Below are 22771 nucleotides of genomic sequence, written 5' to 3'. Positions count from 1 at the left end.
GCGCGATGGTGCTTTGAAGAGTGTTTTATTGAAAGAGGCGCTTTTGGCGGGCTGGCCGGTGGTCTTTAGAGCACTTCTTCGAGCACATCTTTGACAGTAAATGGGTTGAATGTTTTACGGCTTTCTGTGCGACCCTGAATACTCGGGCACCTTTGATCAAACAAAATTTCGCTTTTCAACGCTGCGTCATCACAGGGGGCAATGGCTGTGCGGAACGCAGGGACTGTGGTTTCAGTTTCGATGCCGGTGATGAGCGGCACGCAGCCCGCGCCGCCGCCGCCATGCAGCGCGAGCGAGAAGTAAAGAAGCGCGAGAAATTGGTCGGGCCTTCGCGGCACGAGCGGTGTCGCATCGCTTCGCCAGCGTCGACAATTAGGTAGCGACCGCAGGGGCGACCCCCGATTAACACCGATTAAGACCGCAGGCAGGGGTTGAGTGGGCTCGCACTCCCTCGCAGCGATCGTTATCGCTTTCGTAGGGCGTGACGTCGCCGTGACGTGTGTAGTTGTCACTCCGTTTTTCAACATGGCGGAGCTGTTGGAAGTAAATAGAAATGGATTGGCCTCCTCTTTGTAGCCGAATCATCGATTCGGCGAAGAAGGCATGACCCCGCATCGAGGGAGTAACTTTTCGCAATATAAAGGTAAATGTCTCCCTTGCGTACCGATGGCGAAAAAGTCTTTCCGTCCGCGTTAGCCGTGCGGACTAATTGACCGTGTCCCGCGAGAGCGTTGTTCGCTAGGCCTAACATATTTAGAGGTGCACTGCATATTAAACGCCGCGTAATATGCATACGCACCAGTGCATCATCGGTATGCATTCGGTCGAACTGTGCCCGACGCATGCGACGTGTTCTGCGACGGGAGCACGCGAATTGGTCCGCACTAGCCGACGCGTTTTCACGCGAACGTGAGAGCAGTAGCAGCAATGGCTGGAAGTAATTAACGATAAGCTCGGAACAATTTGCACCGTAGCGGCTAATCCGGTGCGTGAATCGCTTTCGATACCTAGAGCCTTTGAGAAAGCCCGGTCTCCTTTCCTACTGCGGTGAGTGTTGTGTTTATGCCTGCGATTTTATGCCGCTTTGCAGTCGCGCATTGCTTGCACGCTGGCGTCACTGCGAACCTGGCTGCGCAGGGTCTTCAATCATTTCGGAATTCGCTGGCGAAGTGGAACACTTTGGACGAGGTCCGCTAGCGCACCTACATTGCGAAATCATCGCCGCACACGCAGCGCTTGCCCCCCTGCACGGAATCGCGTGGTGCGCGCAAAATTTTTATTTGTAAAAGATGAGCTTCGACGCTCCAGTGTGGGCGGCCTCGGAAGCCGTGTGATACGGGCGATCGGGCAACTTCGCGCGGAGTTTGTATGAAATAAATCTAGGCAGAAAGAAGGAAGAAGCGCTTTTCACACATTCGTGCCAACTTGGCGTGCGCGTGTTGTGGATGTTTTTATTGGCACGATTAGTATCTGCTTCCCGATTCGTCCGCGCGTGGCAATGTTGCGACGAATTGAAGCTCTGCGGCGACCGGGGTGGGTTCTCTACGGCTGGCGATTAAAACTCTGCGGGAGGTGAGAAATCGTGACTGTCGCTCCCTTTCGACGGCTGTCTGCGCGAATGCTTGATTCATCGTGGGACCAAGGTTCGGCTGCCGCAGGTCGGTGTGAGGTAGCTTTAAAAAAGTCTGCGTGAACTTTTTGTGCATGTGTGTGCGTGTCTCGAGCATCGACGAAGAATGCGACGAAGAACGAGTTCCTTCATCGTCGACTAGTAGTTCGCCGCGGCGAGCCTTGACCTTTATTTTTGCGGGCCGAACAGGACAGAGCAGCGCGAGCCCGCTTTTTTTTGTTGGACGTTAGAGGAAGTTGCGCCGAACGGTTCGCCGAGACGGGAGAAGGCCGCGAAAATGAGCGAGAAGACAAGACGACATGCTCGCGCCGTGGAGAACCCGACGGAGCGCAGCGGCGGCGGCTAGTGGGGGGGATGGATAGGGCGTTTCGTGGCGTCTTGCATTTCCGCCTCGACGTCGATGGATATTTTGGCGCCGTTGTTATTGCGTTGCGGCACGCGCCCGATGTGTTGTTCTCGGCACTCCTGCGCTGCGCGTCAAAGGCTTCGAAAAATGAGCCCCGATCGCGGCTTTTTCTCTCTGTGCCGCCGTTGCCAAAAAACAAGAAGAACGGGCTTGCGCGCCGCCCTCCGAACGAGTCTTGCAACCGCTTTCCTTTATCGAGCGAGCGTCAACACGTTTAGCTGTTTGTTCTCAAACGCGCTGACTTCGTCAAAAAGAAAAAAAAAGAAGGGGGGGGGGGCGACGAGGCGCTAAAAGAGGAGCGGCAGCTCTTCGCGCTTCTGGCAACGTCGGCGGCAACGACGTTCGCGTCGAAGCGAAACGTTTCTCGCCACCCCTTTTCCCTTCCTCCCCCATTTTTATCGCGTAAAAAAAAAAAAGTTTCTTCTAGTTCATGTTCCGGATGTGTTTGGCTGCCGGCGGCGGTTGTCGACTGCCGCCGCGGTTTCGTGACCCGGAGCGTCTTTCTCAGCCACCTTATTTTTCTTTCGCGATGAGTCAAACAGCACCGAAAGGTATCCCCACTACGTGAAAGGAATGCCGTCTGCGTCTTGCGTGTCGCTCCTTTTTATTTTTCTTTCTTTAATTTTACTCCGCCGTTACTTGTGTTTGTATTGCACGCGACTGCTTCGCGTCGAGCGCCGACTTGAGCAAAAGGTGCATAGCCGTGGTGCTGGGAAGTTGCGAGAACCGAAACAGGAGTATTGAAAAAAAAAAAAAAGGCCTTTCACAAAATGGCCTTTTGTATGCACTTCGCCACTTGCACGCGCGCGCGCTGAGGAGTCGTGGTTGCACGCGCAGCTGCGTTCCTTCTTTCCATTGCCTTTCCATTGTTATTGGGCACGCGGCGTTTTGTTTCCGCGCGTTGTTTTTGTTTTTCCCGTCGCCTCCTCGTTTTCCTTCTTGTCTTTCTGGGCGGTGGGACTTCGCAATCATTAGTTCGCGGCCTTTGTGCAAGGGGGCCGAAACAGAGGCGTGTGTCGGCAACCGCACATCTGCATGTGGGGCACCCGAACGCCGCCCGAGTGGGGGGCGATTGCGATCTTTACGAATTTCGGTGTCTTTCATTGCCCGAGTGAGGCAGAATAGAGGAGCATGTCCCGACGTGGTCAATTTTCTTAATGCCTTGCGGCGGAGATAAGCAAGCGGAGCTCAGAACGACCGGCAGTGCCGTGTGGAATCTGAAGTGATTCTGATGAAGCCTGAAAATCGGAACCAGCATGTGAATGATGGCAGTGTGTTCAATGGGGCAGTTTGGTTCATCTTTACAATAAAAACAGGAACGGCACACCTCAGGACGCTCGAGTAAAGAGCACAGGAGAGAGCGCTCTGTCCTGTGCTCTTTACTCGATCATCCTGTGTTGTGCTGTTCCTGTTTTTATTCTAGATGTGAATGATGAAATGAGCCTGCTTACATGGATGTGCGCGTAGCTGCCGAGGCAGCTCAGTGGCCTTCTGCTGGCAAGCGAAGGGTCGACTCCCGGACACATTGCAATGGTGGCTAAATACAAGGATGCGCATGTACCGTGCCTTGTCTGCACGTCAAAGTGCGCCCCAGGGGGGGTTCCGAAAACTCACCTCCATGGTGTCTCTAAGCTTGCTGGTCGCTTTTGAACATGAGTTCCCATAATTTAACCTCATTCCATGTGTGGAATGATGGAGTATATAGTCAACAGCATGGCAAAGATGTGAACAGCTAATGTCGCGGACATTGCAGCCAAGTTTAGAGAGGGGACGTTAAAATCTTTTTTTTTTTTTTTTTGCCTTGTGAGAAGGCCTGAGTTATTACGTTGACAAGAAGAGAGTGGCAGCTAATTCTCGTCGTCTGCTTGTGCACTGGGGAGGCGTGAAGGCTGCGCTGACTACCTAGCATTGCTCTTCCTTCCTTTGAGTCATGCCTTGTGTGCTGACCGACTTCTATCTGCTATTGCTCTCAGGCACTGTGCAATTTTTATAGTTCACTCTGGTGCTGCCTCCAAGAGATATGTTTGAAATATAGGAAGTTTAGTACAAGTCTGTCTGCCCAGGAGCAATTCCAGGTCGCTTTTTCGAGTTGCAGTACTGGTTCCACAAGAGAACTTGATTCTCTACCCATAATAGAACTTGGCTCTAGCGTAGCCTGCTGGTTTGCCAGTCGACAGGGTCCTTGAAAACTTTTTGAAAGCAATAAGCCCATCTTTATTAATTTGGTTAGATGGAGCAAAAAGAAACAAACCAAATGTTCTCTCCGTTAGTGCTGCTGAAGGTTCAGAAGCCTTTCAACAAAAGAGATTTAGGGAGAGTATTGCATATAGTCTGCAATACCTTTCGCTGGCAAGGCTGTTTCTTTTCTGTGAAAGGAAGCTTGACCAACCGTGATTGCATCAGTACTAATCGTGAAAGAGGCGTGGCGAAAATCGGATGTCAGCAATCCGGTATTCTGCAGCAGTGAATCAGTAATTGGCAATCTTTAATGTAATAGAAAGCACTTGCTATCACTTTGCTTCATGGTTTTCTGTTTGTCTTTTATATATACAGCTCAATTGGCACCTCTCTCAAGTTTTCTTTCTTAAGCATTCTAATAGCGATAAAGGCTTCTTCTCAAGGAACCTGTTTTATAAATGCACACAGCTGAGGCACTACATCCTACCTCATTAAATAGGGTTTAAACAAACATCTCAGTTGTGGCATAAAACAAGTAACGGTTCCTCATTTGTCTACTTTTGTTATGTATGTTATACACAGGGACTGAGTGGTTGTTGGGCATGAGTATCGGCCATAAAGTATCAGCATAGTTAGTGCTGTCAAACCAAAAAAGAAAAACCTGGGCCTTGTGTAACTAGCCTTTATCATTATAAATGGCTCGTAAGGCAGCAGACGAGCGCATTGTTCTTACTGTTCAGCCTGGGAGAAAAGTGAGCTGCGTGAAAGCCACGAATAATTATGCCGTAAGCGGAAAAAAGGCGTGTAGTGTGAACACCTGCTTAAGCAGTTGCTTAAATAACAGTAATTCAGCGAGGGGAAGAAGCTGCGCAAACAGTCTCACCGCTTGTATCGTTTTTCACAGTGCCAGAGATTTCTTATCTGGCTGTCTAAACATAAGTGGCTGGCTGCTCCGAGGGCTTCGAGCTGGTGCGTGGGACAAAGCGGCACCTTTTCTTTCTCTTGTTTTCTGTTAGCCTTGTGATAGTCGGTCCCGTAGTATGCACCTGAAGTACCTCGCTTGTGAGCATGTTTGCAAAAGTGGTGATCCTTCAAAAGGGCAACCTTCGTGTTCATATATCAGTCAAGTGGAGCAGCTGCCAAGCTTATGAAGTGTCATAGAAAGCCCTGCATATAAAAAAGAAAAACAAAAACGTGGGTAGAGTGGCAAATTGCTTTTACGCATCTGCGTGTCCATGTGCAAACCTTTTAAGGCTGAATAAATATGTTATTTGCCACAGCTGGCGGGAGAAAAATGCGAAGTAGTGTTAGGGCAGGTTTTATCTTCTGCATTTTTGCTGTTATTCAAGCAACGGTGACTGTCGCGGTGGGTTATATAGACATGTACAAAAGAAAGAAAAAATAGCTAGACAGCAGACCTTACGTTGCTGATACCTTGCTCCCAATTCTTTTAGTACTCAAGAAAGCTTCTAACCGAGGCTGTAATAATGAATAGTTGTTTCACCTGGAGGTGTTGCATTCATCTACCAATTTTTTGCTTCAGCCAGTACTGCAATTTTAGACATATAAAAAATCAAGCAGAATAAGAAAAGTGTAGTCTGTAGGCTTCCAAGTCTAATCTGTGCTGTAGTTGAAAATGGAATGTTGACCAGTTGTGACTTCAAAGTCCAACACACACTGCCCTATCTAGAACAGATGAAATGCGAACAGTGACACTTGTATGCGAGCACAAAGAATGCAAGAGTGCATGGATTTCAGATAAAGGTGGAATGTGTTTTCTCCTATAAAGAATGGTGTATTGTAATCGACGCTGTCTCTTCTGCCTAAAGTGATGTCTTCCGTAGTCTTTCAGTGCTTTCAGTTTTTGTTAGAATTTCGTTTATTTACCGTAGTCTGTTTACAATATTTTCGCTTCATCAATTTTTCCACCTGCTATTTTCATTAGAAGGCCAAAACAATGCATTGAAAAGTTATGACATGCCGATATCCAATACAATCCCCCTCTCTCTCCATTGGTTTGAGGGCCATCCTGACGTTTTAGTGGTACGTGTCGTCCATCTGTTTAGAGACAGGCACACATGTGTTGAAAGCCCGCCTAAGTCACACATCTGTATCTGCCCGTGTCCCCGTCCGTGCATCTGGGTGAACCAGCCATTGTCCCATGGCGTATGCGTGACGTGCATCGATGCTAGTATCTGTGCCGCTGGCAGTTATTGTCGCATTGTGATGCTGCACGCCCATCAATCACAAGGCACTGGAGAATTGCTGCGGGAGGAAGAGCCAGAGAGAGAACGAGTGGGCCATGGCAGACCCGCAAGCCGCGACAGCTGCTGCCCGCGGTGAAGCGCTAAGCGGGCTTCAAACATATTGCAACTTGGTTGCTGCGCCTGATTTTTGAGGCCTCGCTGCTTGTCCAGTTTGCTTCTCATAGGCATGGTCTCGGTGAGTGTGTAGTGGCATTGCTTGGAAATTTCTGAACAAACTGCTGTTGGGGAAAGGGTAGAAAAATGTGCTGGATATCAGAGGGCATGAATGGCAAGTTGAAGTGTCGCATTTGTGGGTTTAGCCCCCCCCCCCTTTTCTTTTTCAGAGCTGTTTGCATGAGAATTTTAGACTCTGTTTCAGAGTAAAGTCACTTGACAGATCTCTGAAGAGTTTTCAAGTTCGCGTGTCATCCACATCCAACAAATTTAGAGACCCTTAACTGTGTCTTAAGTCGTGGCCCTTGGTAGAATGAGGAGTGTGAAAGGCACTACGTGGAAGGAAAAGCCAAGAAGTCTATTGTAGCACTCATTTGGCACTAGAACAATCAAAGAAGTTGGTCGACTATTTGGGCACATGCTTTGGACTGGCAACGATGAAATGGTTTTACATTTTGCAGCAAAACGCTTTATTTGAAAAACTCAATTTCATCCAGGTCAGGAGTACTATTGGCAATTGAGAATTTTCCTAACACACTTCACTCAACCCTGAGACAGGCTTTTTGCTCTCAGTAAATAGCAGCTGCTGTCACAAGTGCTCAATTGTTTTGGCACCACAAAGCAGCTGGTCCTGTTCAGCCTACAAGTTAAAGCCATTACTCATTCTTCTCGCAGATCTCATTTTCAACTACTGCAGCTCTGTTTCAGAAGTGCACAGTGCGAAAGTGCTTGTTTACCGAGCTATGGGCACATGTTTAAAAACCTAATGTTACCAAAATTAATCCACTGTGCTGTCTAATAGCCCTTGCATTTCTTTGTGACATTAAATGCCCACCAATCAAACAGTTGGAGTGCAAATGCTCTGAGAGTTACTGGGTGGTGACAGCAACAATGTAAGAGATGTGCCCTTTGGTAAATTATGCATGAAGGTGACTGTTGAAGCCTGTGTCAGTGACAACAAGTGCCTTTGGGACGTAAAAAGCTGTAATTTTATTTGTTTTGTTCGTTCTTAGAAGCAGGAACACAGACTCCTATGAGCTAACAGTGCTGTATCATGTTCCATCACCCGCTACTGTTGAATCTCTTAAGTATTCTCGTCAAGGAATGCTGTGCCGAATGCCAGCCAATCCAACATTTGTGGGGTTGATGTTTGTGTCTGCTCTTTTGCCTTCCCCTCTCCCGTGTTATTTTTCCTAATTTATTTTTTAGGCAGGGGGGGGAGGGAGCATAGGCAGCATGCTGTTTGATTCAATGTTTCACCATGTTCGAATTCTTCTCTCCAGAGCAATGATTGTCCAAATGCAAAGGAAATAAATGAAGACATGCAGTTCGCGTGCTTTTACCAATACCCTGTGCCTGCTAATCCTCTAGCGAATGTATGATACACTTGTGTTTGCTTTGTCTGTTCCTGCAGTAAGGGGTTACATCAAGTAAAGAGTCAAAGTTTTCAGCGTTGTGTTGCACTGGCGCCTAACATTGACTTTGGCACTGAGTATAGCTTCGTCACTCTGCAGTGGCCGAGTTTCTAGGTTGGGAACACAGATTTGCGGTGTTGCTGTTAAAAGTGTTATTTTCTTTTATTGGCGTTAAATTGACTGTAATCTGGCTGTCAAGTGCAGCCTCTGGCAGCAAGACAGCCCTTTGTAAAAATTATTCACCCCATTTAAGGACAAGGGTTTGTCATCAATCACTGCCACGGAAGGAAAAAGGGAGGGGGGGGGGGCATATTTTTTCCAACATTTCCTGTGAAACTGCTGGGCATCTTGCTTTTAGGCTGCGAAAACCCTGCTTCGCTGTCGGTCAAACTGAAACAGCTGCAAAGGGTCGAGCCATAGTTTGTTCCATACTTCGCACGCAATGTTGCAGAAATAATACAGGCAGTGCGGTCGTAGAAGTCTCACTTCACTTGCTTCGCAGTGCAGTTATTTTTGTTCTGTGGCACTTTCTATAGAATAACTACTTCATATATCTGCAGCTAAAATCGTCGGACATTAGGTTGTTTCAAATGATGCATCATTTGTGCACTTTTGTGCTGGCAGTAATTGGCGTAATATGTTCTCGTTGCAAACGCAAGCGGTGCGCTGTAACTGCTGGTTGCAGAAATGTATCGCTCCGCTCATTTGATGGTAAATCAGTTCAGATCTACAAGGCTTCCTATGTGCCAGTACATGATAATTTGCTGCACAAAAGTCCACATTGTTACAGTGAATTACATTCATTATTCAATTGTTACATAACACATTCCCATATCTTTCTTTCATGTGGGGTCATATCTTTCTTTCATATGGGGTGCACTATTTATTGAGCAGTAGGTCTAAATCTCCTTAGCAGTGTGTTGGAACAAAACGAAAAAGAACAGCAGCAGCAATATTTTTTATTGGAACAAAGTGTAACAAAAACATTATTTGTTATTTTGTTTCGGAGTGAAACCAAAGTATTTTTTATCGGTTTTTGATTCAAGGAGAAAATCTGCAATCCGAAATAACCGATGTTGCGAAACGTCAGCATTAGGGCACATCTCGGGGTCTGCATAAGTGCTTATCTCGGGCAGGGATAGTGCGAGCAATAGCTGGTCAAACGGTCCACTAATCTAGGCCCGCCGTTCGGTGTACTAGCACATCGGCGTCGTAGCAAAACCCAGAGCTTGTGTGCCGAAGAGCTTATCGTTTCATTTACTGCGGGTACAATGGTTTGTTTTGTTTAATCATTTTATTTATTCGTTTGTTTCTTTTATCGGAACTGTGCCCTCGCATTTCAGTGAGTACACACGATGACGTACTGCTTCTGAGATCATGCTCAGTGCCTGGACTCAAAGCGCTGACCATGATTTCAAAATTTGATTAACTTACTGACAAAAATAGATACTATTTTTTTTAAATTGTTACGGTACTTCAAAAATTTTTTACATGCGAACGAAAACCTTTATGGACCGTTATGGACCTTTTCTTTTCCTCCCCCCCCCTTTTTTTTGTTTTTGTTATGGAGCAGAACCAGAACAGAACTTTTTTTAGTGAAACGAAACTAAAGCCAGAACAAAAAATATTTTGTTCCAACACCCTGCTCTATAGTGTTGCCTGCTGTGGGTGAAATGTGAGTATGGATGGTTTCACGAGTGTGTGATAACGGTAGTGAGCGTGCAGCCCCACAAGAATTCTGGTCACGTGCCCTATCAGACTACTAAACAGAACAAGAAGCATGCTTTTTAGTTGTTTCAACATACGAAAAGTATCTGGTAGCGTTTTCGGAAAAAATAGAGGCGCATAGTGCCTCAAGACTAACACTTCTAAGTTTTTGTATTATGACAAACTTGACTTATAAAGTTGTGGTTATGTACTGTTTAAGAGCGTTGAAAAATCAGCGAGCTTCTGTTCTATCCCGCTCGTCCTAATTGCCATTTCCTTTTTTTTCCCCTGCTAAATTTAGCGGGTTATGTCAGTGGGGAAAACAGGAAGCCGTCCAGGGTTTGTTTGTTAAAAGTGAAAGGGTCCTTTACATCACTGCCGTTCATCGGTTTTGAAACAGAATTTTATTTGCATGCAGGGAGTACTAGGCAGTCTTTCAGAGGTGAAGGGGTACTGAACAGTAGATGTTTACATCAGTGTCTGGAGAAACATTTTAAACGGTTCAGCCATTCTGGGATTGCCAAGGTGAAGTCTACCCTTTTCGGCACTGGCTTTATTTGTGTCGCAGAGTGGCTGACTGTAGTGTCAGCTAGTCCTGCATGTGAATCGTGTGACAGTCTTGTTACGGTGAGCTTATCTCCGGGAGTTTGCTCATAAAACTGACCATGAGTGTGACATGATGGGAGTACTTGGTACATTGGTGTCAAGAATTATCTTTCATGTGATGACATGCACTGTTCTGTCCTGAAACCCTTGCCATTGCAAGAACAAGAAACAAAGCATAGCTGCATGTGCATCTTGAATTAACCAGCAGTCTAGTTCAACTGCTTGCTGTACATTTTTTATGTGGCATAGTGATTGGAACCTGTTCTCTTTCTCTGTTTGATGACCAGTTATCTATTCTGTACATTACATGACCTACCCATGTGTACTTTCTCTTAGTTACAACTGCAATATTAGCTCGCTGTGCTTGGTAATCGACATACTCGTCCTCCTAACTCTTAAGGGGGGACATGGCGATTAAAAGTATCATTATTTATTTATGAACCAAACTTGATAAAAATTGGCATGCTTATTTAGTTCCTTCTCCTGATTCTAAAAATGCAGTTATTTTTTTGTAGGTTCATTATTTCATTACATAATTAAGAAAACAATTTATTTTACAATGCCTTTTTTCTTACTACAATAGACAAATAACCGCTGCACAAAAATAGACAAATGACATATGGTCCAATAGAAGAAAGCACAAGCTTCACAACATAGGAAGAACTTTTATGATTGGATCAGTATTTCCTACTTTATAGTGCACTGAACTCCATTGTTCTGAACATGGCCTTGCATTAGTCAGACAAAAGACAAATTTTAAAAACTTTAAACAAAGAAACTTGAAAAACTGCTTCCTATGTTTGGTGCTCCAAACATCAAGCTTCATGATGCAAAAAAAATTAATACTATAACTATGATAGCTACTGATATATCACAGTAAATGTCTTGCTGGGTGGGTAAAATTAGTATTTCGAGAAAATCAAGAAAACAAATAAATGTCACATTTAATTGTGAAGGGTCACAAATGTGTGCACATACACATTCCCAAAACATTAGTAGGCTCCTGGGGCATAGTCAGTTTGGGCATTTGTGTCTCTGTGGCGCTTTTTGAAGAAGCACTGCACATTTTCTGCCGATGCATGCTTGTGTTCAGATGCGGCTGATCGGCGCCGATCTTTTTCCGCCATGCGCTGCATACACTTTTCGCCAGGATTCATCGAGAGTTCTTGCAAAATGCTTGCCGAGGTTCTCCTGCAGCCAGCATTGAACTTCATGACTGCTTCCGCCACTGCAGCCTCAACGCTGAAGAGTGATGCGTGCTGCTCCTTCGGTGCGAGCGCCCATATTAGCGAGTGCAGGCTTTCATTGTTGTTCTGTGTTTTGCCTCGCTGGCAACGTTCAAGCAGCATCTTGTCAGAGAGCCGTTGGTAGATTGGCAGTAATGCCTTGCTTACATGAGCAGGTAAATTGTAGCGGTGCTTCGGCACAGGTTGGCCTTTGGCCTTTGCAGCATTTTGCCGGCACCAGGAATCGGGACCTTCTGGGCAAAGGCTATGATTCGAGGTGACGTCATTTGATGTTACGTGATAGTAGCTTGCCATCACGGCCTTCTCCATGGCTTCAATGTCACCAGTGTGGGACTTCAGAGCCCATCCATAATAAGAGCTCAGTTTGTTGACCAAATCTCCAGTCAACCTTCCTCTTCCACCAAGTGGCTCTGAGCCAGGCCCCTTGTGCTTTGACAGGGCATTACGTAGTGCTGTCCCCATCCTCTTATGGACATGGTTGACACAATCCTCTTTGTCAACTTCTATAAAGCCATATACTTTGGCCTCCTTTAGGGCCAAGAAAGTACGGCTGTCACCGTCCGACAGCACAGTTGTGTATCTTAGGCTGTACTTTTCCAGCGATCTTTTGAATAAAATGAGGCCAGCCTCCACCTCCATTTCACCAGCCTTCTTATCCGTATTTTTTTGACACTCATGACTGGCTTTCCATTCTTCGTATGAAGGGTCACCAACTTTTGGTCCACGCTGACAACCGGCACAAAAGTTGCTCAGCACAACGTAGTCCAGGACAAGTCCCGTGAAAAGTTCAATGACGGCGCCGACACCGATGTGCGAACTGTGCCCGCGAGTCATCCAAGACCCGTCGTACGATACAGCAACGTTGCCCGGGTTGCCGAAGTTTAATTGGCTGTAAAGCTGCCGGACCGACTTCGCGCATTCTGTTGTAAGCGTCTCAGCTGCCCGGGTCGCGGCGGGCGTCAACTTCGTTTTGACGTACCCCTGCCACGTTTTCGTATGCAGCCCGCGGTGCGATATATTCATTGTTGCAAAAATATCATTGAACGCAGTTTGCCGATTGCCGGTGCTTTGCATCGCGCGCGCAGCCAGAATGTTGACGGTAAACGGATTCACTTTCTGAGTCCCATTCACACGCGGCGAGCTCCACGCTGACGCTTTGTCGCCGCATTTCGAGCATATGAGCACCAGACTTACTGCAAGGCCATATTCGCGCTCCTTCCGGCTGATTTTCGCGCTACCGCCGCATGTATTACAGTTCATATGCTCCAGAAGTGCGTTCACCGATTCCAGGCACACCACGGTGAAAACTGTGTCGTCAATCGGGCCGGCCGCGACATCGCCAGCGGACAAGATCTCCGACTTACGGCTCACTGCTGCGGTTGATGCGAGCTCTTGTAGTTTCTCGTCGGATCTCATGTCGATTACCTCCAAATCTGAAGGCGTCAGCATAACGGTGTCACGACGGACGCGGCTGGCGTTTTCGTCGCAGCTACTCGTTGTCGCACCACCTAGGCCTAGCACTCGGTCGGCTCCATCAGTTCCGTCGCTTGACGCCGTTGGTGGCTCGTCCTCAACCACTTGCGACGCGGTGGGGCGTTTTTTGAAGTTGTTGAGCATGGACTTCTTCCTTTTCTTTCCATACTTGTGCTTGGAGTCAAACTTTCGGAGCGGAGGAGGCATCGTCGCGCGTACTCACACAACGATCGTATCGAACATGGCGTCTCGCCTGCGCCTCTGCTGCGGCTAGCAGACAGCTCGGGAGTGCGCCCAGCCAATCACGTGGCGTTATCTCGTCACGTGCATGCGACAGCGAATGAGAACGCGCGTTTCACCTATTTTTGCCGCCGGTTTTTGTATTGAACCAGCAAGCCTAACGAAGCGGCAGCGCGCGATATTTGAAGCCGAAACCGCGTTCTTTCAAACGAGACCAAGATGGCCGCCCTCAAGGCACTAGTACGCGAGCGCGGCGTCATTGAATGTGTGTCGTTTTCGCGTCGACACACGCGAAAAATCAGGTGCCCTATCTGTTTTTAAATTGTTCGTATGGCTGAAATATGACCTTACGAGATTGGAAACTTGGCAGATAGGGAGAATAATAGATGTAGATTAGAGAAATGCTATTTTTCAAAATTCGTTTTTTTATGATATTTTGGGTCTAAAGACCCGTGTCCCCCCTTAATGTTACATGTATCGTAGCTTGGTGTCATAGAAGAGAGTCACCTGATGTAGGAAAGGGTAACTGGATGTCATTGTGAAAGGCTTTCGTCCTACAGTAGGCAGCAGTTGGCTGCAGCTGTTGGTAATGATGGCGTTGATTGTCTGAGCAAGCCATATGACCTGAAAGACTTCTATCTTCATTTTCTACCTAATCAGCGTAGTTGCATATGCAACCCAGCATGCGCACTTTTAGTGCTCCTGATGCATTTTTAACCAATGTCCTTTGTGCATGAAGTTAAAGTGTTTGAGTGCTTTCCTCTTGACATGCACTGCACCTGTACCTGCAAGAATGAGCGTGATTTCATTTTGTTGTTTTTCAGGGAGGGGGGTGGCCAGAAGAAGCAGCAGCGGTGGGTGATCCCCGCAGTGGGAAGGAGGCAGAGTGGCGGGGGAAGGCCCCGAGCGGCCGTCCGGGGGCGAGATCCGGGTTGGGCCCGGGCACCAGGCACGGCTGCCCGAACTGCGGCCCGCCCACGAGCCCCCCGGCATGCCCCGCGAGGAGCTGCGCTGGACGCCCGGGGTTCCCGACTGCGACCTCATGATGTACCTCAGGGCCGCCAGGTCAGTTGCTTTCTTTCAGGGCAGGTAGACAGGTCTGACCACGTTCAGATTGCATGGGCCATGGCCCCTACCAGGCATTGCAATGACAGTAGTCATTGCCACTCTCTTGCTTCCCCTCAGAACGCCAAGGGGATTTTCATTGTGAATTTTTCCAGTCAACATTAGGAGGAAGTTAGGGCACGTGTCTTCTCAGCTACGCTACATTTGTACAATCATATTCCCACCTCCATGCCTTTTGATCGTGGAAGCTAACTGGGTTTATCATAGTACAAACACAACATGCCTCTCAACATAGTTGCCCTGCATCCCGCTAAGGACTACTACCATCGTGCTTTGCAGCAGCAGTGGCACAGTGCAGCTGGTCATGAGATCATCTGCCACAGTACACTTGCAGTCAAAAGTGCTGTGCAACACCTAGTTTGCCCTTTCCTGCATGCTGACTCTCTAAATGGGGCTTGTTGCAGGAGCATGGCGGCATTTGCGGGCATGTGTGATGGGGGCTCGGCGGAGGACGGGTGTTTGGCGGCCTCACGGGATGACACGACCATCAATGCACTGGACCTGCTGCACGACAGCCAGTATGACACGGGCCGCGCCCTGCAGGCTCTGGTCAAGAACCCCGTTCCCCGAGGCCTCGATAAAAAGTGGACCGACGAGGACCAGGTAGGTTTTCTGGCGCAAGTGTTTTTCTAAATGAATTTTCATTGAGACAAGTGATGCTCCACCTAGTTGTCTGCTTGGATCTCAAATTCATTTAAGTTGCTTATTAGGTGAGGATAAGCATTGTAAAAAGGTGTGTTTTAGCATCTACAAGAGAGGCTTAGCAATTGCACTTTGATCACGAAGCCATTCTTCAATGTTCAAAGGTGGAATGAGAAACCACTTGGCAACACTGAGAAGTGGGAAGAAAAGGCACAGCATGAATGAGAAACTGTTTACCATCTGTTAGGAGGAGGTCAGCAGGTGAAGTACTGTTGGCCACAAAAGTTTACGGGACAGGGGAGAGCTCAGTTCTGTGTAACTACAAATAATTTGGTAGCCTGTAAGTTTATGCTATGACGCATTCCTTACCTTTTGACATGGTGTCTCGTTTGTCATCCATCTGTGCAGAAACGCTTTGTCAAGGGCCTGAGGCAATATGGCAAAAACTTCTTCAAGATACGCAAGGAGCTCCTCTCACATAAGGAGACGGTCAGTATTACACGTTTTACTGAAGTTTTTTTTTTCCCCCTCGAGTAGTTCAAATGATTTTCTTTTTAATTATGTTACGGAGCGACATTTGGCTTAGTTTTGCAATGTTATGTTTGCCATTTTCTGCATATTTTCCTATGTATCACTTCTGTTCTATCATTAATAAAGATTGATTGATTGATTGGTTGTGACTTGGGGTGGCAGGCTGACTTGGTGGAGTTCTACTACCTGTGGAAGAAGACCCCAGGCGCGGCGACTTCCCGGCCTCACCGGAGACACCGCAGGCAGAACGTGCTTCGGCGAAGCAGACCATCATCCCGACTGACCAAAGTGGCGCAGAATGAATTCGGTAAGTGTGTAACAGCTGTGACTCACTTAGCAAGAGTCCCTCTGAGGAGAGAAAAATAAAAATAGATACGCAGATTTCATGCACTGTGGGAATAGGCATTTATGCGAAGCATAATATTGAGTTCCACAATGATGGCGATGGCATGTTGCTGTCGTAAAAAAAGAAACGAAAGATAGTGATTATCTATGAATATTTGTGATACACCAGTTTGCACTGCGTCAAGCTTGGTAATGCACATCTCTAAACTTGTGCCACAATCGGGATACTTACTAAGTGAAAATTCCTCATGCATTGACTGGCCTTGATTCTGTCGTTGTAACATGTACCTTAAAGTGAATGGCTTTAAATTTTAGCTAATGAAACTTAGTTGGCTCAAAAGGTCATTCATTTGCAATTGTACCTCAAATTCTGATTTCTGCAGTTGCTGTAGTTCTTAGTGAGCGAAAGTCATCATTTCATCTTAAATCCCCCCCTTTCTTTAACGGTGATTTTAGCAGATGGATGTCGCTGTATGAGCCGCACATTGGGCGTTTAAACTCGGCAGGCAACTTTGCTTGCCTTGAGGAGTGCTGAGCGTGAGCAATCCGAAGTTTGCGTTCCTGTATTGTATCTGCTGCTTACTTGCTGTCTTTTCTTGTCTGTTGCAGCGGACGCGAGTTCAGCAAGCGAAGAAGAGGAGTCTGCTGATGATTCTGATTCCCGGGAAGTGCCGGCCTACATGTGCCACAGCTGCCTTGCTACCAGTGAGTGCTCATCTGCGTTTCCCAACACGTCGACACCTTTTCTGGTCTCGGCCTTAGACTTTTGCTGCAGCTGCAAAACACTTCTGTTTTGTCCATTTGAAAGGGCGTGCTTGACATGTTGCCCCCTATGTCTGACATATTGTATCGACTTCTTGCCAAGAGCAGAGCTGAACAATACAGGTCTTTCAGTATGCAGTGGATTTACTTATTGAAAAACTTCACTGCTTAACTCTTTCGTTACCACGCCTATTCAAATCGATCACCGGTGATCGATGCTTTAAACGGCCGATTTCGACACGTTGGAATCGTTTCTCGTGCAGCTAGCGCCATCCAGTGGTTAGTCTAGGCAGTGCACTTGTAGAACCAGTTTAAATTTTCCCGCTCTGGCGACGTTCTGATTTTTGATGCGCCTTTTTGAGAACTAATGTGCGCGTGTTGTTGCAAAAGGGGGCGTGGCGGCCGCGCTTGAGAAAAAATACTGCCACTCGGGGTTATTCAGCATTAGCGTCAAATTTTTGTGATCAAAAGGCTCCCAGCAAGTCAAATATTGAATCATATTGTCGGCTTTGTTATCTGGCGGCGTTGAGTGGGGATAATTACCCGAAAATGACGCCAGCTATTCACTAGTGAGCTTTGACTTGGAGTCCGGGTGGTTTTATTCCACGAAAACGCATTCCTGAAGGTCCGCCGCATGTCCAACATGTATACCTAGCCTTTACAGCCAGTTTGCAGCAGTTTTGGTTTCGCTTCTCTTGTTAAATCCGCCAGAGGGCCGCATCCGGTGTTACTATCGCAACAACGCCAGTCGCTCCGGTCTCTGCCATGGCGTCGGCGTCGGACGCAACTGCGCCGCGCGGAAAGCGTTCTGTTCGAAAGTATTCTTCACCCGCACCTGATTTTAGTGACGAGGATTCGAGCTTCGAGTCCGAAGATGACAGTACTTCTGCTTCAAGCTCTGACGGCGACGATGTTTCGAGTCAGCCCGGGACATCCGCAGCTGCTCACCGGTGAGTTACCTTTACGGCCTTGAGCAGTCACCGGCGTCGCGCGCGCTTATCTGCCGACCTTTGTGCACAAGCTTAGAGCTATTCTTGCTATCTGCAGGGTCCGTACGTCGCTAGGCCAGGATGTGCTGCCACCGGCTGTGAAGAAACTTCAGTTCACGCCAACAAGGCCGCCCGGAGCACATCTCGGCCCAGCACTTCGGAGCAGCGCAAGACGCTTTACAACGGCGCGCGATTTTTTCCTCCTGTTCTTCACCGCAGAAGTAATAAATACTATCTGCAAGAACACGAATAAATATGCTTGGATGCATATTTTGGAGCTTCCAAGCTATGCTGAAAGAGATGGGTCGTGGAAGGAAGTGACTCCCGACGAACTAGTGAAGTTCATTGGACTGCTCATTTATATGGGCATTGTGAACGTGCCACGCATCCACCTTTACTGGAATACCAGTAGGCTTTTTTCAGGGCTTCTTCCTCGGAACGTTATGCCAAGGAGACGGTTTTCTGCACTTCTGCGCTTCCTAAGTGTCACTGATCCGGAGGCGACTACTGTAGCTACGCACGGCAGGCTGCACCGCGTATTGTGGCTTCTGCAACACGTGAACACTACATCGGCAGAACTTTTTCAACCTGCGCGGAACCTCTCTGTGGATGAAAGAATGGTCAAATCGAAAGGAAGATCGGGTATTCGGCAATACATGCGGGACAAAATTGTAAAGTGGGGATATAAATTGTGGGTGCTTGCTGATTCGCAGACTGGCTATTCCATTCAATTTTATGTGTACGCAGGCAAACGGGAAACAGCTAGTGCAAGTGGACTAGCATTTGATGTGGTGACACAACTGTGCGATAAATACCTCAATCAAGGATATGTTATCTACATGGACAACTTTTACACATCTGCGTCTCTATTTGCTCACCTGCTAAATGGCAAAACCCTCGCTTGTGGCACGACACGTAAAGATCGTCGGTGCTTCCCGTCTGAATTGAAGGACGTGTCATGGGAGAAAAAGGCAAAGAGAGGTGATGTTCGGTGGCTCCGACGGAACAACATCCTGTATTTGCAATGGAAGGACAGGAAGGTTGTTCACATGATGTCAACAGCGCACACTGCCAACAGGCATGTTACAGCCACAAGGAAAGAGAGAAGATACGGCGTGTGGACTATCATCCCAATCGAAAAGCCGGTGCTGATTGACGACTATAATTCCGGGATGCTTGGAGTTGATAAGTCCGATCAGCTGATTGCATCCTATAACGTTTTGATGAAGTGCGTGAGATGGTGGAAGACGCTCTTCTTACATTGTATTGACATGGCTGTTGTGAATAGCTTCATTCTTTTTCAAGAGCACCGCCAGCAACACCTCTCAACACCGGAATTGCAGAGGAGCGCCCACTTCGACCAACTTTCTTTTCGGATGGAGCTCACCCAACAGCTGCTCGAGCTTGATGATGAAGAGGTTCCCAGAGTACATCCTGTCCCAAAAGAAGTGCCGCACCATCCGCAAAAGATGCCGAAAAGGCGAAACTGCAGGATGTGCTATCAGGAACGCAAAATCGAACAAAAGACAAACGTTTTCTGCGAAAACTGCGAAGTGCACCTGTGCCTCACGAAAACGCGCAACTGCTTCACCGCATGGCACGAGCGCTGAAGCTGTTCCCGGTCTTTAGTTTTTTTTTATGTAGCTGAAGAACGGCGCGGTACAGAGAATTAATTTTTTTAGACAGTATTCCTGAGTCATTGATCTTCAAAATGTATATTCTAAATTTTCTTTCTTAATAATGTGTATGTAGATATTGTGCCTTTTCTTTCTTGTTTTTATCAACTCGCCACAAAAATGGCACTTTTCCGAATTTTTTGTATGTTCCCTAATAAATTGTTTGCTTTGTAACTTATGTTTTTGGAAAGAGCATTTCATTATGTGCAATTTGGCATGCTGCAACGGGTTCTGGAATATTATTTGTACTGGCAAAAAAATTTCTTCCGAGACCTATGAAAAACGGCCATTTTCTCGCGGTAACGAAAGAGTTAAGGGGGGATATGGGGATCAAAACTAACTTTTTTATTTACCAGCCGATCTTGATGAAATTTTGCACAGGTGTTAATAATACTACATAAACAAAACTGTGAAAATATGGTGAAAATATGGCTGCAATATCTGAAGTACTTTAGTGTTTACAAAATTTTTCTGCTTTCATTTTTGCAAAATGCCTGCACACCTGTATATTGATGCTAGGAGTTCAAGCAAACATTGATAACACTCCTATATGTATTCTCCACACAGTGACATTCCTGTAATTTTTTTAGCCTAACAGAATTTTTTTATATTTTCATTCTTTGGCATCTACTTCAGTTGCATGAAAATCTCGACTGTGAAAACAAAAGATAACAAATTATCAAAGCAAGTATTTTGAAAACAAAACATGTCACTGTGTGCAGTGCTGCACTATGAGTGTAACAAAACAAACGGTGTAAAAATATTCATAACGGTGGCTGAGATATTGGCTTTGCAAGTTGGCCTTGGTGGCAGAAAAAAGTTTTGAGAAAAAGGCGTTCGAAGTTCTGGGCCATATTTATTCGACTAGAAACCACCGGCCTTGTAGGTGCAGGTGTCAGGTTGATCTCTTGGCTTCTTGGATCTTTTATGCTTGCTTTCATGTGCTTTTTGTGCCCTCTTCTTGCACAAGGCATCTTTCTTAGCCGCTCGACTCGCTTGAGTCCGTCGCCACCGAGCATGCTCCTCCAGCCGTAAACCCCATCTTCCGTTCGTTTGCCGGCACAGAACCAAGTGACGCGCGGACAGTTGCGGCGGTCATATTCAACACCTCCGACAAGATTACTTGTGACTAAAGATGCGACTGTATGGTGCGACCGTTGCTGATGCACGGTTCGTCTTCACGGCCGGCAGACGCACGCGCTTGGACCGCACTTTCGTCGTTCATCTCGGTGACGGCGGTGGCACAATCGGGGTACGTCGCGGAGCATTTGCGGGGCGTTGCAGGCCCGGAAGCATGGCAAAAGGCCGTTATTAGTTCGGTATAATCACCACTGGAACTCAAGGATGCAACAGTCTGCGAACTGCCCGGCAATGCGTCGATAGTCTAAGCTCGCGCGCGGACGCATCTCTGCTAGGACTACTTATCCTTCGGAAGTTCGGCGGCTTGCGCTTGCGGCTGCCGAAGCGGTGCTTGGTCGCGTATTTCGTCGTCCACGTCCGCCCAGTCATTCTCGAAACCACAAAATGAAAATAGAAAACTCAAATCCGAATAAAGCGATGAAGCGGCGGCGCACCTCGAATATCCAACACGTATACAAAGGGGCAGCAGCCAGCGCGCGAAGAAACGGGAGAAGCAGACGCCGCAGCAGCTCGCCTCCGGAACCGGCCAATGGGGCGGCTCATACAACGCACGTGACGGAGCAAGCCAATCGGCGGCCGCGACAAGCAGCTCCGCGACCTTCAGACTTTTTGTTTTTTTATTCTTGCTCTTCTCTCTATCAGGAAATGAAAGAGAGGCGTCAAAAGGCGAAGAGGCGCGCTTTTCAACGGTACCAGCATGGCCGCGCCGCGTACTGCCGTTCCGGAGCTAGGGACGCTTGAAAACAGCGACTTTTCCACCGATTTTCACGAAATTTTCGCTGTATTGCCTTATGTATATATTTATTTATGGTACTTAGCAGTCGTTTTCAGCGGAAATACTTGGAAAACTTATAGAAAAGGGGTCAAAGATTCAATATCTGCAACTTTCTAAAAAGTGATTTTGGGGTCGTTTTTCAAGATTTGATCCCCGCGTCCCCCCTTAAAAATGCGACAAGGGGCGACATGTTTATATGCAGTACATGACTTGACTGACAAGTGACTGCTTTCTTTGCTGACCGAAAGCACTCGTTGAAAATTGGTAACGCATTGCTGATTGAAAGCACTAGCGTGAGGCCTTAGCCCAACACAAAGCTTTTTAAAAAGACAAAGTGAACTGAAGAGCTGTTAACAGAATTGTTTGTAGAGTGGTCAATGGTATGGGTGATAGGAAGGCCTCCGGTGAATTTATTTTATTGTAATCTGACACAGTGTTGTTTACGTAGGTGCTTCCTTTTATCCTGTTGTCAACTGCGCTGAATTGTAGAGCAGAAACACGAAACCAGTGACACGGATTCTAAAAGACTAAGTGCTTTACTGAAAGTCTATTCTCGCAGATTTTTGTAGGACGACTAAAGGGATATGCTAAATCGGTATACACTAGTAACATGTTTCTCCAAACCTTATTTGCATTTCTCTGTCATTGATGGTGGAAAACCAAGGCTAAACTAGCATTCTTTGGGTTTCGAGCCCTTCACAGCAGTCCAGATTTTGTAGTGTCTCTATGTATACGTTGACCTATCTAATTCAGGCATGGTATGGTAATGCAGGTTCGAAGGAGTGGTTCCAGACGGGGAAGGAAGGTTCAGTGCTCTGCTGGGACTGCTGCCAGCAGAAGAAGGGCACCGAGGCGGTGAGGCCCCTCTCGGGCAGTGATGGGGATGGCTCCTCACCGTTCCTCTTCAAGCCTGTTGATGGAGATGCACTCAACGGCAAGCATGTGATGCGTACCCGCCGAAACAAAGAGGTGGGCACCGTTTTTGACACACAGGTGTGAACTACAGTAGAACCTCAGTACTTTTGCCAACTGTCAATACGAATGTCAACTACGGTAAAGCCTCGTTAACTCAACCCTCATTAATTCGGAAAATCAACTAATTCGAACTCATTCTCTAGTCCCGGCAGGTGTTCGCAATACTTAATGCAATGAAGCTCTCGTTAATTCGGGCGCATTCGGCTGCACATCGGTTAATTCGGACAACTCTCGGAACTCTGCGAGCAATTAGCGCCACAAGTGGTGTGATGCGAAAGACCTACATCGGTGTAGCATCGAACCGAAACAAAGCGGTGGAGTCCTCATTGCTGTAGTCATAAGCGGAAATAGTTTGTTCGTGACAGCAACACCGGAATGCTTCGTGCTTATCTGCGACTCCTTTTTTCTTGCGTTCACAACTGCGTGTAACACCGCTTGCCTTTACAACTGCACAGTCGCCCTCCATAATTGATTACTTAGGCAATTTTG

General features: G+C 47.1%; 1 protein-coding gene across 9 annotated transcripts in view; it reads left to right on the top strand.

Moving 5' to 3' along the window:
- The first annotated feature begins 418 nt into the window (after window positions 1–418).
- Window positions 419–22771, top strand: part of LOC135899850 (arginine-glutamic acid dipeptide repeats protein-like) — a 75446-nt gene continuing 53093 nt past the window's right edge. For 2 of the 9 annotated variants that reach the window (XR_011512190.1, XR_010563737.1), the window contains exons 1-7: window positions 422–643; window positions 14147–14387; window positions 14852–15050; window positions 15498–15578; window positions 15783–15927; window positions 16575–16670; window positions 22080–22276. Coding sequence is in view for 7 of the 9 variants with exons in the window: in XM_065429234.2 (XP_065285306.1) it covers window positions 14314–14387; window positions 14852–15050; window positions 15498–15578; window positions 15783–15927; window positions 16575–16670; window positions 22080–22276 (792 nt within the window). In the remaining 2 variants the exon portion in view is untranslated. Of the gene's footprint in view, window positions 644–820; window positions 1048–1508; window positions 1659–14146; window positions 14388–14851; window positions 15051–15497; window positions 15579–15782; window positions 15928–16574; window positions 16671–22079; window positions 22277–22771 lie in introns of those variants that run through there. The other 7 variants (XM_065429237.1, XM_065429231.1, XM_065429234.2 and 4 more) reach the window with 6 other exon arrangements.

Source organism: Dermacentor albipictus, chromosome 2, assembly GCF_038994185.2.
Source record: "Dermacentor albipictus isolate Rhodes 1998 colony chromosome 2, USDA_Dalb.pri_finalv2, whole genome shotgun sequence".
Taxonomy (NCBI): domain Eukaryota; kingdom Metazoa; phylum Arthropoda; class Arachnida; order Ixodida; family Ixodidae; genus Dermacentor; species Dermacentor albipictus.
The sequence above is the reverse complement of the archived record's forward strand: the minus strand, read 5'-3'. Positions and strand labels throughout refer to the sequence as shown.